Source organism: Mya arenaria, chromosome 11, assembly GCF_026914265.1.
Source record: "Mya arenaria isolate MELC-2E11 chromosome 11, ASM2691426v1".
Taxonomy (NCBI): domain Eukaryota; kingdom Metazoa; phylum Mollusca; class Bivalvia; order Myida; family Myidae; genus Mya; species Mya arenaria.
This window is the reverse complement of record NC_069132.1, coordinates 70368932-70386714: the sequence shown is the minus strand read 5'-3', so window position 1 is coordinate 70386714 and position 17783 is coordinate 70368932. Positions and strand designations below refer to the sequence as shown.

Below are 17783 nucleotides of genomic sequence, written 5' to 3'. Positions count from 1 at the left end.
GGCCTGTTATTAAAGTGGCCTGTTTCTTACGGGCATTGAAGCTATGGAGGGTGTCATGATTTTTTTTTCACGGACCTATAAACCATTGGTTCGTGGTAAAGGCGAGGTCTTGGAAGGGAAACATCTTTATTCCACCACCTGCTCTGATATAATGACCGGTGCCCCATTTGCAGATTTGTTTAATACTGCTTCAATTGTGTTGTCCCGCAATTTAATCGGCAGTGTCTTAAGTAATAGTAAAGCACTGGATCTTATTGCCATTTGTTATATATTGAGACAGATTTTTATGTGATACAATCAAAACCTTTTCATTTATATTTAAACTAAGAACCTATGTTTGCAATTAAAAAGCATTTCTTGATATTGCATGATAAATTTAGTAAGAAATAAACTTTTTAATTTTTATTTTATTTTTCGCCTTGCGCTCGCCTCTGAATTGCCTTAAATTTAAAAAAAAAAAATTTTTGTTTTTTTTTCGCTCGCTCGCTCGCTCCTACTTTTTTTTGGGCAAAATCCGTAGAACAAATGATCAATTTGTTGTGGCCTAAAAAAGGTAACGAAACGCCAAAAAGTACATAATGAAAGATGCCATACTTTTCTGGTGTCGTTCTCGGAAAAATAAAAATCTTCATCTTTATGAAAACATCTAGATATATAAAGAGCTAGATTTTGACCGCACATGACCCAGATTTAAACTTGACTTAGAGATTGTTTATATAAACTTAAAGATAATAAATATACACTAATTAAACATTCTGACCAACTTTCATGAAGATACAGTCATAAATGTGACCTCTAGAGTGTTAACAAGTTTTTCCTTCAATTTGACCTGGTGACCTTGTTTTTGACCACACATGACCCAGATTCGAACTTGACCTAGAGATTATTAATTTTAACATTCTGACCAAGTTTCCTGAAGATACAGTCATAGATGTGAACACTATAGTGTTAACAAGCATTTCCTTTAATTTGACCTGCATGGTGACCTAGTTTTTAACCCCAGATGACCCAATATCGAAATAGTCCAAGATTTTATTGAGGGTAACATTCTGACCATGTTTCATTAAGATTGTGCCCAAATTGTGACCTCTAGAGTGTTACCAGTCAACAGACGACGACGGACACAGGGTGATCACAATAGCTCACCTTGAGCACATCGTGCTCAGGTGAGCTAAAAAAACCTTTGGGTTATGAACGGAATGCTAGAGTAATCCAAATTTTATAGTAAAATATTGTAAATTTCCTTCTTTATGTATTGTTATGTCTTATCTATTTGAGTGGTTTAAATAAGGCTACAACTGCTTTTCCACTATAAAATGCCAATTAACAGTTAGTCTAGTGAGTTTTCCGGGACCCACAGTTGCAATTTATGCAAATATATTTGTGCGTGTAATGGTTAAGAAACTATATATTTTGGAGAAAGAAATGGGTGAATACAGCTGTTATCTGTATGAGTTTCTATAGACGGTAAAATAAATGCTTCCTTTATTATATCCGGGAACAATTCTTCAGAGAAACTATTTTTAGGACTCCTTTTATTGTAAGGTAAATATGACAACCGCATAGTTGTAACTTTAACTTTCTTCTGCAGGTCGTATATTTATGTATAAACGAAATATCTCTTCCAGTATAATCACGCATTAAGTGTTAATGTTTCATGGATCATGTTCAAGATCTATACAATGTACATATGTATACACATACATATGTATAAATATACGAATTATGTATTCAAGCTCAATGAACCAAAACACATTTATTCAATTACACTGAACCACCACATCTACAATAAAATGAATCTCATTTTCGACGTCATTACAATTACGTTTAGATATTGCTTGATAGTATTGCCCAAACCAATGGCTAGATTTCCAATTAAAAGAGGTGTTTATTTTGTGTAGACTGACAAGTCAAAGGTGGAAGTTTCAATTTAATTTTCCATTTAATCTGCCAATCTTTGACAACATCTAAACCAGTAAAACAGTTGTTAAATTGCGTTACATTTACACAACAAAGAAAAAATTAGTTTTCATTTTATAAACGTATCACTTCAAGTAACTCTATGTATAGATTAAACACTTTTTTTGGAACAATTTCTCTCATTCACACTTAACATAGCACATACAGAAACACAAATATGTTAATCATTCAAACATTTCATTTGAAATCGTATTGTAAACGTATAAAAGTAAACTATATAAACTACAATGAGGCAATGTGTTCAATCCACTAAAGATTAACCGTTTGGTAGGTTTGATCGGGCCTGTGAAAACTGGGTGTTCGCTTTAAACACTGATACACATTTTCTACCAATTTAATAACACCACGCATTTGTTAAATAATGCCTATTAATTTGCGAGGAGTAATTACATGTTAGAAAACTCATCTTTCGATGCATTTTCTTATATTAGTTTGGAACAAGAGCACTTCAAACGGATACCAACGCAAGTCTGCTTTTTCTCTGTCAATCAAGGACTTTACTCGACTATCATTAAAGCCAGAGTTATGGGTCTTCAAACACATTTGCGTATTGTTGCTGGTAACATGATTGTTAAATCTAATGAAAATATCTTGGACATTTTTGTAACGACACTAAGGCTATGGCAGTACCCTGACATTTTTCCTCAAAAAACAGACAAGATAAATTGATTTTATGTTTACGGTAGTTACTTGCTGAATGGGGTGTTCGGTTTGGCGGGGAAACTTTTGAAATAATGGCCTTCTCAATAAAATGCACTGGTTTCAGACCAATTTGATTAAATTTCGACATGACAGTCTACATTACTGCGTACTTAAATGCAAACGATTTTGCATTGAATAAAACGATGTGCTATTTCTATCGATTTAATTGTTAGAACTCAAGATTTTTTTTCTGATGAAATTAACAAAAATAGCTCCTTCAAAAATGTAAACCGTAAATTATTTAAGTAGATATTTTTAAGGTTCTACTAAGACCTCATCAAAACAAAGTCTGGTTTGTAATTCATTTTAGTGTTGTCAAGTACAATGGACACTTACGGGAACAAAATTCTTCTTAAATGAAATGTTTTAAAATGACGCATTTAACATATAATCTATGATATATTTGATGACTGTTAAGTTCAGATCTGTTAGTACTCGAACTTTCCTAGCCTGGTGATGATGGTTGAAATAAATGCGTTAACATTCATGTGTTTAAACAATTTAGCACATATTTAAAAACACAATGCTAAACTATATAAGAGATCAGTCTTATTACAATAGAAAAAAATATTGATAACATGAAATATACAAATATCTTTCAAACATCATAACAAAACAATTGAAAAATACTGTTTGTTTATACACTGACAGATAATGTAGATGCAAAAGGTATTCAATACACATTTCACAATCTAAATGCAAAATAAACCTTTAAAAATGATTTCTTAGTCATAACGACGAACATTGAAAATGGTAAATGTAAACAATTCTATATTTCAAAATATGTTTTTAACGTCCACAAAAACACACAAACTCAAACCTTTTGTTGCAATAATTTGATAAATGACTGTAAAATATTATAATAAGCTTTGTACACAAATGAGTATTGACTTTTAAGCCCCGCCTAATACGGGAAAAAACGCAGACAAATATACAAATAAAATGTTGCAATGGAAAACGGCGATAGAGAAATGAAAGAAGCAGATAAAACAACAAAGCAGATAAAACAACAAAGCAAATAACATGTTATCGAGAAAGAAGATTACTTTGAATTCATGTGCCAATTAAATATCAATTTAAAACTGCTTATTTCAAATGTAAAAGAATAACTTCTCAGTTCACCTTTATCTGGTGCATTATTCATCAGAATCAATACAGTTTTATATAAATACATATTTTGATATAGTTTTACCCAGTGTTTTTGGCATTCCAATTGTTGTTACGTCGACCATTTTTTTACACTCAATTTAGCTTAGTAAATTTTGTAAGAACTACTCTTAATTGTAAATGAAAACGGCAGCTAATGTAAATACACTTTTTGTGTGTGTTCTTTGAAACTTATTCTCACATAATTTTATAATAGTGAAGAAGAAAAAAACATATGTTGAAGAACATTTCATTATGTCGACATATGTAAGTTAAAAAGTACACATTTTTCAATGATTATCTCAGAATACGTTTGATTCAGTTATATTTTTACATCATTTTATGGACATTACAACCTTGACCTTGGATAATACATACAGAAATGCTTGTCATGATCTACAAAATACTTATATAAAAGCGTGTACTTCAAAAAGTGTACCTTTATTAATTCTGGAAGACGTGACATGCCAAATTTTTATTTTTATAAAAATAAAAATAAATAATTACGTAAAAATGGTTAAAAATGAACGCGTTTGTGTGATAGAGTTATTATTTTTATATAGACAAAAGTAATTAGGTCTAAAAACCTTTCTATGATTATTTACAGGTGTTTTCAGCAATTAAATAATTAAAACGATTTCTTTCCCATTCAAAGAGTGTTGCAGTATCATTTTGTTGTGTTACAGTGTATTCAGAATATATTAGTAATAACCTTTATTGGTACTTGCATTTGACCCCCAAGTTGTATTACATAATTTATGCAATACTCATTGTTCCTTCAATATATATCTGATAAACTTCGGATTGCTGCAGACTTTTTAATTGTTCCCCACGAGGTAGGTACTTCAGATACATCATAACCATAATACTTTGCCAATTCGTCCTTATGACTTCCGACAAACCAAAGCCAAAATTTGGCACATTCTAAACTGTTTGAAGATGGACTTATTTCCCACTTCGGAAAATGCTGCTTATATTCTCTATAAGGATGACCAACTTGTTTCTTGCAGCCACATGCATTTTTGATAACTGAACACATGTATTGAAAATTAAGTGCAATAGATGCATTGCATGTCTCTTTGGATATTTTTTCATCGGACACGAATCTTAAGCCTACACAGCCATTTGGTCGATGTTGAATGCAATAATGAGGGGAACTGCCGTGTTCTTCTGATTTTGCACATGGTTCCAGACAAAATGGACATTGCTCGTTACAACCCCACATTTCATTCAATATTTTTGAATATGAAATGTTCACTTTTGAGAACATTTCTTCGATTTCAATCAAGACTAATGATGTCTTATGTTTCAATAGGCCTTCCTCGTCGTTTTGTCCCAACACAATATTAGTAAAGAATTCGATGTCTTGAATATATCGAAGATTACAAAAGGTTTGAAAGTCAACATGATCAAGACTTGTACCGGAATGTTGCAGATAAGTCATTATCATTGAGGACCATTCTGACATATTTACCGACTGCATTTCTTTAAATTTTGCGCAGCATAGCTTTACACCATTTTCAACCGCTGAAGTCATGTGCAGCACTTCATGTCGAGCTTGTTCTATGGCAAGTTTTGATATGTTTAGGTTGTCCTCACATTGATGCTTCATCCAACCTTTCGCAAACAGTTTTGGATTTCTTAAATATTCGACGAATTGGTCGAGTTTGTTATTGTTTGCCAAAGTTGTGCATATGGCTTTTATTAGATTATGCTTTGTAAACGGTAGACTGCCTTTCAGATGTTCTTCAGTTTTCAAACGGAGATGACCGGATACATTTTTTTTAAATGAGTTACAAACTCCCAAACAGAACAATTCGGCTGCCCTATGTTCTGCTGTCCGGTTAACTACATCTTCTTGAAAAAGAATATACAACTCGCTTTTATACCGGTTCATATGTGCAGTCATACCGAATTGGTTATCATAAAATTCATTGTGGTTTTTAAACGCACAAGAAGCAAAGTTTAAAATATGCACGTCCAATTTAATGTGAAATATTTTTTTCAAAGTTATATTTCGAACTTTTGAGGTCAATTCTTGAAACAAATCACATACATTTTGCAAAAACGACATAAAGTCTACTGTGAGTAGTTCTTTTGTTTCAGTACAAATGTCTTGGATCACTTCTTCCACTTTCTGTAAAAAACAGTTAACATTTACTTCTAATTCTTGAAAAAGTATTATCTGTTTAGCTTCATTTGGTTCGTCAGTGTTTATATCGGTGCGACAAAAAGGACTTGAGGCAAAACTATTTCTTAATGTAGTTGGTTCTGTTGTATGCTTGATCACTTTCTGGAGAATTTTAATATCATTTTTGAATTTTTCAAGCACATGTAGCTTTGTTAATTCGTGAAAGTCAATTTTGTCGCAAACATTTTCATTTTTATACCTTTTCCATATCTTATTAAATGAACTATCAATGGTTTTTCGATCAATTCCATTCCCCTTTTTGCGTAATGTTTTTGCAAGCTTAGTGGCCTCTGATTTCAGCAAGGTTCGTTTGTCCTTCATTAGCTTTAAAGTGGAAAGTTCAAATTTTTTGATTTCACAACTGTTGTTAAGTTCTTTAACTAAACTACTATGTATTTCATCAGATCTCTTTTTAATATACAAATGAATGTCGCATTTCCATTTAAATGCTATATCTTTATATTCACTCTCACCAAAAATTTTTTCGCACATGGTTAATGCTGACTCTGTAAATTGTTCAATCGCATTGGAAGTTTCATATCTCAGTTTATTCCTTTCGTCTTCTACATTTGTTTCTAATTTACATTGTGAAAGGCTGCCTTGAGAACAAGTCAGTACTTTTTTTCTAACATACATCTCCTCACGCCACAGCGCTCTGTTTATTTGTTCAAATATCGTGCAGTATGCTTTAATTTCCAACCTGTTCCGGAAGGAAAACACAAAATTTTCTGAAATAACTCCTTTCCATAAATCAACTGCTTGTATTCCAAAATCAGTAAATGATTTGCCTGAGTCAATATTCATTGCCGAGTTCATAAGACAATGTTTTAACTTGATAATAGCGGAGCTATACTCAGTGTTAACATGCTTTAAGTGATAAACCCCTTGCCAAAGGCAGGGTATATATTGTACGCTTGAATCGTGATCAAATTGAATGACATCAGTGAAACGTTTTGATAAAGAACCTTCTTGGATTGCAGCCTCTTCAGTTACAACGTCTAAACATTCCACGAACCTTTTAATCCCTGCTGACATTTTTTTCTTAGCTGCGTGTTCTGACACATTGTGGTGCACAAGAAAGCATCTTTGATCTTTTGGAAGAGCATTATTTGCTTCATACAGGCGTAGCAGAGCATTAATAACTATCTGTAAAATGTCTTTCAGATCGGAAATATGCTCTCCCATGATATTCATGATTGAAATATTTCCTAATCCAGTAACAAAAGTAGCCATTTCGTTATCACGGTTGTAACTGTATAATACAGTTAAAAGGTCTGATGACCTTAGACCTTCCGAATCAACAACCATTAAATAATTAAAGGGAGAGATTCCTGTAAACTTACACCTCACTGGCAACAACTGTGCATAAATTCCTCTTGTACATCGACCTGAACTGACGGAAAAATGTACACCAAACATGGTATTCAACAAAGTTGATTTGCCCGAGCTTTGTAATCCCAAAACAGACACTGTAATCAGCTTCGAATTGATTAGTTTAGCATTGATCGAAGCAAGAACATTTCTAATCCAAAGGGTTGGCATATAAAATTTATCGCTGTCAATTAGCTCTAGATGAACTTGTCCCTGAATGACCAAATCAGCGTATGGGTTCGTTATTTTTTCCAGTGAAGGTAGGTTTATCTGTTCTGTATCTTCCGTTAAATATATAAATGAATCGCATATGTGGGCCGTTTCTCTGAAAAGAAATTCTACACCAAAAGTAAGATTTTCAATTTGTTTCTCAATGTCAGTTATAGTCAGTTCTTGTTGTTTTATTTCGTGTTCTGTTGCATTGTTTAAGCGCAGCTGTTTTAAGACTTTCTCTTCGTTTTCCTTCATCAATTGTAAATGGGGCATACGTTTTCTCATTTTTTTTCCATTCCATGTTTTAACCAGTTGATATAAAAATGTCTTTCAACATTTGTTTTGCACTCACACAGATTTTGTACAAAAGAAGCAACACTCTCTGTTATATTTTGCGTTTGCTTTATGCGGACACCCAATATTTGATCTTGAATTTTTTCCGACTCATCTGATGATTGTGATACCTCAAGCGCTCTAATTAACTTACTTAGTTCACTAGAGTAAATGGATGAGCAGGGCGTTATTGAATGTCTGCAGTGGTCAAGGTCATCTTTTATTGAAATGTTTTTGTCATACTTCCACGCCGTTGTTTCCTGAATGATTTCTTGAAGTACATTATCTGCAGCCCGTTCGGCATTGTTAGATTCTGCTTGGAAAATTGTTTCAACTAAAAGATCTTGGCTTGTCTTTCTATCAAATCGTTCGTGTAAAGAGTCGCCTTTTTTTCCTCTCAAGTGTTCTTTTAGTACCATTAATATATTTTCTACAATTTCCCCAGTTTTACTTACATCATGACCTTTATTAGTCTGAATAAATTTAATATCAGAGCTTGATTCTTTTGAAATTTCATTTATGTATTTTAACACCTGTAAAGTATCTCGGTCTCTGAAAACTAGCCCTGACATTACCACGACCACAAATTTAAATCGTTTTAGAATATGTTCATAAGACTTAATGCTTCTTTTAAGGTCATCAATGTCAGTAAATACAACTAATATATCAGCTAAGTTCTTAGTAAGATTTAAAAAAGATGCATTAAAATCTTCTGCTAAATTACCTCTCATGTTAAAAAGAGTTGTCATGATCTCCATATAGTTTTCTGGACGTGGGTGCAACCAAAATAAATCAACAGTTCCTTTACTCACAGACCTCGTTTCATGTTGTGACTCGCATGAGTAATCATAGAATACAGGAAATTTTGTTTTTGTTTTTTCGTCGGAGAGAATTTCATTTAATATACATGATTTGGACAACGTGGGTCTACCAAGACGTCCAAACGCGACCACATGAGTTGAAATGTCAAAAGCATGCTCACTAAACGTTGATGATTCATCAAAAGACAAACTTAAATGACGCAGAGGCCAGATGAAGGCCTTAACTAAATTTGATCTGTAATCTTTGGATAGAAAGGGCACAGCCAAGTTGCAAATATATAGTTTTCTAACAATAATTTGTTTTAAGAAAGGGTCACAGCAATGAAATAACGTCCAAAAAATGTCAAGCCTGCTTATCGATCCTCCTTCCTCTGTTGTTTGTGGTGCAGCATCATAAAAGTGTTCCAAATCTACAACTAGTGTTCCCGTGTCTTCCAATTTTGTAAGTTGGTTTGGCACAGTATCCCTTGCGTAATAAACAGCTGATAACAGACTTTTTAACAAAATCCAAGGCGCCTTTTTAAGATTTTCCTCGTTGCTTGGTTCCTGTTTATTATGTATGTCTACTGTAAGAGCTTCTACCACAGATATCTTTTCGGGAAATTTGTTTGTCAAATCAAGTTGCAAAAGAAGTTTTTTCAGTTCCTCGTTGAAAAAAGAGTGATGTCCTGAAAATAGAAACACTGACATTATTCACTCATGTATATCGCTTAGACAGTTAACTCAAAAGAACAAAGCATACATAACTTAACATTCTAGCAAACACAGAGTAGGTAGATTTTGTCTCGGACTATTACTGATATGCAACATATTGAAAAAAAACTGGAATTCAAATTTTTTGTCAAGCCTATTAATAACAACAATATTTATACATGTCTTCTGTCTTGAATATATATTTGAAGATATTGTATATCAGAAACAAAGAGCTATTAAACTCTTGACCCAGATCACCAAATAGCTAACAATACCCTGGTGAACACCTGTCAATGCTCAACAACAAAACTTTATTTCGGTCAAATATGCTCAGTACATTTAAAGTCATTTTTTATGCTCTGATTTATAGAGATTTGTCAGTGAAATAAATTGAAATTTACTGTTTCAAACAGTGAAAATATGAATTTGATATTTTTCACTCTTCAAATTTTAGCAATTTTTACGTCCAAATCAAACTACATCATGCCGAGGGCTGGGACACAATTCCGATGATGCCATTTCAGAAATAACTTTACGTTCGCATATAATTTGGCGCGCTTTTCTGAAAAAATACAATTAAATGTTGTTGTTTTTCAGGAATATACTTAAAAGAATGTTTTTTTCAATGTAGTATCGCAAACTATTTGAACTCTTGAACACCAAAAGTATATTGTTCACTCATGGCTACCCCATTCGTGAAATAAGCTTTTGGTGCTTACTCGGTGACAAATATTGCGATTTTGCACAGAAACAAACAATTATCCTCTGTATAGCTTTCTAAAGGTGATAATAAAACAAGAACAAGAGGGCCATGATGGCCCTAAATCGCTCACCTGAGTCAAAGAATTTAACCTTTGTTATCAATATAGCTTGTTTCTCAAAGAATATTTAACAAGAGCTGTCACAGTATGTGACAAATGCCCCCAAATGTGACATTGACCTATGAACAAGTACATAAAATGTTGATCTTGCCTTACATATGGCAAGTTATTTTAAATTGCCTCTGAACATAAAAAACACCACAATACTACTTGACAGCCTTTACTCATATTCAGCACTCCATTGTGAATAAACGCTTAGTGTATCTTTCATCTTAGAGGTAGGGGCATGCGTCTTGCACTCGACACGTCGTCTTGGTATGTCGAATACATGTGGCAAGTCATTTTGAAATCTGTCCGTACAAGAGAAAGTTACAGCCCGAACACGACATCCTATACTCCATGTACTTATATGCAGCATTCCATTGTGAATAAACAAGTGTGACCTTCAACTTAGAGGTAAGGACACAGGTCTTGCACATGACATGTGGTCTTGGTATGTTGAACACATGTGGCAAGTCATTTTAAAATCTGTACACCCTATACTCTATGTCCTTATATATGCAGTATTTCATTGTGAATAACACTTAGTGTGACCTTGACCTTAGAGGTAGGGACACGGGTCTTGCACGTGACACGTCGTCTTGATATGTCAAACACATGTGGCAAGTCATTTTAAATTACTGTCATACAAAAGAAAGTTACAGCCCGGACACGACAACCTATACTCTATGTCCTTATATGCAGCGTTCCATTGTGAATAAACAAGTGTGACCTTGACCTTAGAGGGAGGGACACAGGTCTTGGTTGCGACATGTTGTCTTAGTATGTCAAACACACGTGGCAAGTTATTTTAAAATATGTCCATACGAGAGAAAGTTACAGCCGGGACATGACAACTTATACTCTATGTACTTATATGCAGCATTCCATTGTGAATAAACACTAAGAGTGACCTTGACCTTAGAGGTAAGGACACGGGTCTTGCACATGACACGTCGTTTTGGTATGTCGAACACATGTGGCAAGTTATAATAATATCTGTCCATACAAGAGAAAGTTACAGGACGGACACGAGTTATTGAACCAGACACACGGACAGACGGTGAGATTTTAATATGACCACCTTCGGGCGCATAAAAAACATACTGGTCAAACATGTTGCCTTGGATAATCACTGACAGGACTTGTCACAGTTGCCTGTACACTGACAGGACTTGTCACAGTTTCCTGCACACTGACAGGACTTGGTGATTGACTGCACACTGACAGGATTTTATTCAGTTACCTGCACACTGACAGGACTTGATGATTAACTGCACACTGACATAATTTTATTCTCACCTGCACACTGACATGACTTTGTTCAGTTGCATGCGCAGCACACTGACAGGACTTGATAATTGACTGCACACTGACAGCACTTGGTACAGATACCTGCACACTGACAGGACTTTTTTCAGTTGCCTTGCACACTGACAGGACTTTGTTCGATTGCCTGCACACTGACAAAACTATGTTACACTGAAAGAACTTTTAGTATAGATGTACACAAACAACAAACAGTGCACCATCCAATAAAATCAATAAACTGCCTTAAGCTCTAAAAATCAAATATCAGATCACATTCAATACCTTCAACTAATATTATCACTATTTCCCATCTAGGACAACATCAGATTCCTTCTAATATTAATAATAGTTATTAGTGAATAACACTATCCACACAGAAGATAAGATTGTAGCATCTGCATGAACAATAATCGACATGAAGTTTAATGGAAAAGTCTGATTATTTAATATATTATTTATTAAAAATGAAATTTCTAAAGTGTAAAATAATTATTTGAATCTATGAACCTTTAAAAAAGAACAATAATTACCTCAGAAGTGACTATGTTGAAGACTTCATCAAATTTAAAATCTTTTCCCTTGTTACTAAGTATAGAAAGTAGTGGAATCCCCAACAAAAAGGGAGACCATAAAGCAAGACTTGCTGCCCTTGCTTCATGAGGAAACTTTACATAACTTTCAGATTTAAAAAAAAATGTATTTATAATGAACTTCTAGCCCACGGGCTGAGGCCAATTTTTCTCCAGGGGCATAATTTGAATAAACATGTTAGATAACCAATCAACAATGTTACACACCAAGTATTTAAGCTAGCCCAGCAAACACATGACGTTGGATCAACGTCGGATACAGGTTGGATTTAGGTCGCGACGTCGGCGACTTAAATACAACGTTGTATCAAAGTCAAAATCATGATGTCAGTCCGATGTCACAATTAGACATCGAACCGATGTTGTGATTTGGTTATTGTTTGTAATAAGTTGTATTTTTCAAGTTAATACATGATATACACATGATGTAACAAGAAATTGCTCGAAAAATCATGATACTGCTGCAAATAAATACTAAAATTCGATCATGTTATTATTCAAGTTGCTTCCCTTGCCTGTGTCCTTGGTTTCTGTAATTGGAATTTCCGCATAGTGTCGCATGCTTATAGACTTTTTTTCTTTCTTTTTGTTGTTGTTGTTAAAATTCATCTTGTTAAACAAAAATTAGCAGAAATAATTATATCGATAGCTTCTTATCATGTCATTTAGATAATTCCCCAAAAATGCATGTTTAATTCCTTATCTTAAAATAGACGTGCGCAATTTTGAACCCATTTCAATCGCCATATTGCTCATGAGGTGTATGAATATTGACCAGAGAGAAAGAGTTAATTACTCCTCTAGAGACACGACGGTTCATATTTTAAATAATACAACAAGGTAAGTTCATACAATGCATGTTTAACGGTTTAAAGCAATGAATTTTCTGTGTAAATTACAAGGTTGCTTAAATTAAATTTTAGCATACATGTAATTCAACCCGATTCGCCCTCAATCGACATCGCGCCGATTTGTACTTTTTTGTATGAGAAAACAATGTTATTTGTTCTCTTAAATAATATCTGTAAATACATGTACTAGTATTTTCTGTGTAACTTTGATCATGATCCGAAAGGCCCATGTTATTTACCCTTGTTTTTGTTAAACACAATGCCATCCAGCAAAATTAATATATTGTTATCAAATTCATATTATTATGTACCCCTTTTTGACAGGTTTATGATGGACTGATGTTATGCCTAGCTTTACCGTGAAGGGGAAAAGGAGAAAATGACTTTCCAAAAGCAGTTTTTCAAGGTAATACTTGCCAAGTCAAATCTGCTTATTGACAGTAATCATTTAATTATTTTATTATTAAAGTGAGTACCAGGTATAGTCTTGTGCATTCACCTCTTATAAAAATAGCACTAAAGCCCGCTCAAGGAAAACAAAGCAATTATTCACTGGAAATGATTTTATACTCGATAGCTTTGATCACAGATTCTAGTAACTGAAACAAGTATAACAATTAAAGATAATGAAAAAATACAGCAAATATTGTGCCAAAACTGGATAAATTTGTTGTGTGGAATTTGATATCAAAACTTTATTTTCAGCTGTTTCAAGTCAATATAATTTAATTTGACAAGATTTTTATGTATTTCAGCAAATGTCACTGTATTTACTGCTACTGAACATAAGGTTGATGGGGCAATTGGATCCTGTCTGAAGTACGCTCCAGACAGACAAGGAGGTGGAGGACGACTAACTGTTTACACAAGTTAATTAACATACATCTCTAAACTTTAATTGAATGTGCCTTTATCATTTAATACTTTAAGTGTCTGTACAGATTGGTTGTGAAAATAAAACTTGTACATTGTCTGAGTTGTTTGTTAATGAATGTAGGTGTATGCTACAGTTATTCCTTATTACCTGTTACCTGTGTGGTATACATGTTTATACTATGGATTTTGGTCATTATCACCACGTTGTTTCAACGTCATAACTCCGACGTTGTTTCAACGTCGTGATTTCGACGTCTAAAAAACTTACATTTTCAACCAATATACAACGTTTATCCAACGTCAGTTTCTGACGTTGTTACAACGTCTTTCCAACGTCAATTGTTTGCTGGGAGGCTTCATAGTATTTGGCAAAAACTTTTTGTAATTTTTCCTTTAGGTTGCAATGGCAACCTTTATCTTTGAACAATTTTGAAAAAGCACCAACCAAGGATTATTCCTATGAAGTTTTATTAAAATTTTCCAAGGGGTTTAGAAGAAGATGATGATTATAACCAATTGTGGACGCTTTTCCTTTAGGTTGCCATGGCAACCAGAGTTCCGCATGGAATTCATTTCTTTGAACAATTTTAAAACCAACCAAGAATCATTCCTATAAAGTTTTATTAAAATTGTCCAAGGGGTTTAAGAGAAGATGTAATTATAACCAATTGTTGACATTATCCTTTAGGTTGCCATGGTGACCAGAGTTCTGCATGGAATTCATTTCTTTGAACAATTTAAAAAAAGCACCAACCAAGGATCATTCCTATGAAGTTTCATTAAAATTGTCCAAGAGGTTTAGGAGAAGATGATGATTTTAACCAATTGTGGACGCTTTACCTTTAGGTTGCCATGGCAACCAGAGTTCCGCATGGAATTAATTTCTTTGAACAATTTTGAAAAAGCACCAATCAAGAATCATTCCTATGAAGTTTTATTAAAATTGTCCAAGGTGTTTAGGAGTAGATGTAATTATAACCAATTGTTAACATTATCCTTTAGGTTGCAATGGCAACCAGAGTTCTGCATGAAATTCATCTTTTTGAACAATTTTGAAAAAGCACCAACCAAGAATCATTCCTATGAAGTTTTATTAGAATTGTCCAAGGGGTTTAGGAGGAGATGATGATGATTATAACCAACTGTTGACATTTTCCTTTAGGTTGCAATGGCAACCAGAGTTCTGCATGAAATTAATTTCTTTGAACAATTTTGAAAAAGCACCAACAAAGGATCATTTCTATTAAGTTTCATTAAAATTGTCCAAGAGGTTTAGGAGAAGATGATGATTATAACCAATTGTGGACGCTTTTTCTTTAGGTTTCCATGGCAACCAGAGTTCTGCATGGAATTTATCTCTTTGAACAATTTTGAAAAAGCACCAACCAAGGATCATTCATATGAAGTTTCATCAAAATTGTCCAAGCGGTTTAGAAGAGGATGATTATAACCAATTGTTGACGACGGACGACGGACACCAGATACCGGAAGACGGACGACAGATGCCTGACATAGACTGATCACAATAGCTCACCTTGAACACTTTGTGCTCAGGTGAGCTAAAAATAAATAACAACTTGTATGAGTATACATGGAGAGTAAAAAACGCCTCTTAATCATAACATTCCGATGCGAAAGCACTTTAGCGTTTACCCTGTGCCACTAAACAGGGTTTATGTATAAACGTTTGGCTTCTGAGCTTGTTTCTTAGTTTTTCACATTAAGTATTGTATAAAGTAACGCTTTTATTGCTTAACCGGGCAGAGAAATATCTTGTTTTTAAAGTGTCCGAAAACCAGTCTTGCCAGACGAGTAATTAAACCAAAATTAACAAGTAATAACAACCAAGTCAATATCGGTCAATATCGGTCGGGCGGTATGTTATTGGATTCCCAGCAGACACCATTTTTAATACGGACCGGGTTAATCTTCTGACAGCATTCAGCAGATATCTTATATAAAAACGTTTGCTATAAGTTACTTTGAATTGTATTCCTTTCTTCTGCAAATAGAGTTGGGATCCCTTATCATAAAATAACTTGGGGTTACCCTTTATTATTTTTTATGATTGGTTTGTATTTAAGATTCCTCAATGTAATGCATACTTGGATAAGATTTACCTTTTATGTTTCTACTTCTGAATCTTTGGGATAAGTGTGAGGTGTGTGCACACTTAATAAGTTTAAACCCCCAGTACCATTAATCCGAATTCCAATTTTAAGATAATGTGAGCACAATTGTAGTATAGAAAATACTGTTTCAATTCAGATCAGTTTAGCCTAAACAAAGAGAGTGTAACAAAATATTGACAATGTATATATTTAATCCAATAAGCCGCAACAGCACTATATGGAAATAAGAATCATTAGAATGTTCATAATCATATGATTTACATATGCAAGGGTGGATATTTTTTTAACTTACAAATACATAGCAATGCAGAGAACAAGAGCTTTCACAGAGACAGCGCGCTCGACTATTCCGCCGCTTTTCAGTGTATGGATTGAAATTTTTTGGCGAAACATGCATGGATCACTGTTAGGTTAGATTTTAATTCAATACATGATGTGCTGAGATATTTACATAAATTGAATTGGAAAATATTTGAGGTGGTAGGCAAACTTTAACGTAAATTTTAAGTCGAAAAAGGGGCATAATTTTGTCCAAATGCTTGATAGAGTTACCTCCTCCTGTGTACAGGTGTGGGGCATGATGGTGAACAAGCGTGCAAAGTTTCAAAACCAGATGTAAACGGACTTTGAGAATATTTGAGGTGGTACGCAAACTTTAATGTAAATTCTAAGTAGAACAAGAGCCGTCACAGTATGTGACGAATGCCCCCGAATGTGACATTGACCTACGAACAAGGTCAGTACATGAAAAGTTGATCTTGCCTTTACATGTCAAATACATATGGCAAGTTATTTTAAATTGCCTCTGAACATAAAAAATACCACCCATACTTGACAACCTACACTGTTATGTCCTTATATTCCGAATTCCCTTGAGAATAAACAATTAGTGTATCTTTCACCTTAGAGGTAGGGACATGGATCTTGCACACGACACGTCGTCTTCGTATGTGGAACACATGTAGCAAGTGATTTTAAAATCTGTCCATACAAGGGAAAGTAACAGCCCTGACACGACAACCTATACTCTATGTCCTTATATGCAGCACTCCATTGTGAATAAACACTAAGTGTGACCTTGACCTTTGAGGCAGGGACATGGGTCTTGCACGCGACACGTCGTCTTGGTATGTGGAACACATGTGGCAAGTTATTTTAAAATCTGTCCATACAAGGGAAAGTTACAGCCCGGACACGACAACCTATACTCTATGTCCTTATATGCAGCATTCCATTGTGAATAAACACTATGTGTGACCTTGACCTTTGAGACAGGGACACGAGTCTTGCACGCGACACGTCGTCTTGGTATGTGGAACACACGTGGCAAGTTATTTTAAAATCTGTCCATACAAGAGAACGTTACAGCCCTGACACGACAACCTATACTCTATGTCCTTATATGCAACACTCCATTGTGTATAACCACTAAGTGTGACCTTGACCTTTGAGGTAGGGACACGGGTCTTGCACGCGACACGTCGTCTTGGTATGTGGAACACATGTGGCAAGTTATTTTAAAATCTGTCCATACAAGGGAAAGTTACAGCTCGGACACGGCAACCTATACTCTATGTCCTTATATGCAGCATTCCATTGTGAATAAACACTATGTGTGACCTTGACCTTTGAGGCAGGGACATGGGTCTTGTGCGCGACACGTCGTCTTCGTATGTGGAACACATGTGGCAAGTTATTTTAAAATCTGTCCAT

The 17783-nt window shown here is 34.4% G+C and overlaps 1 protein-coding gene across 1 annotated transcript in view; it reads right to left on the bottom strand.

Moving 5' to 3' along the window:
• Positions 1-1803: 1803 nt before the first annotated feature.
• Positions 1804-17783, bottom strand: part of LOC128209142 (uncharacterized) — a 51932-nt gene continuing 35952 nt past the window's right edge. Inside the window, exon 4 of the mRNA XM_052913038.1 lies at positions 1804-9425. Within this exon, the coding sequence (XP_052768998.1) occupies positions 7885-9425 (1541 nt within the window). The 3' untranslated portion in view covers positions 1804-7884. The remainder of the gene's footprint in view (positions 9426-17783) is intronic.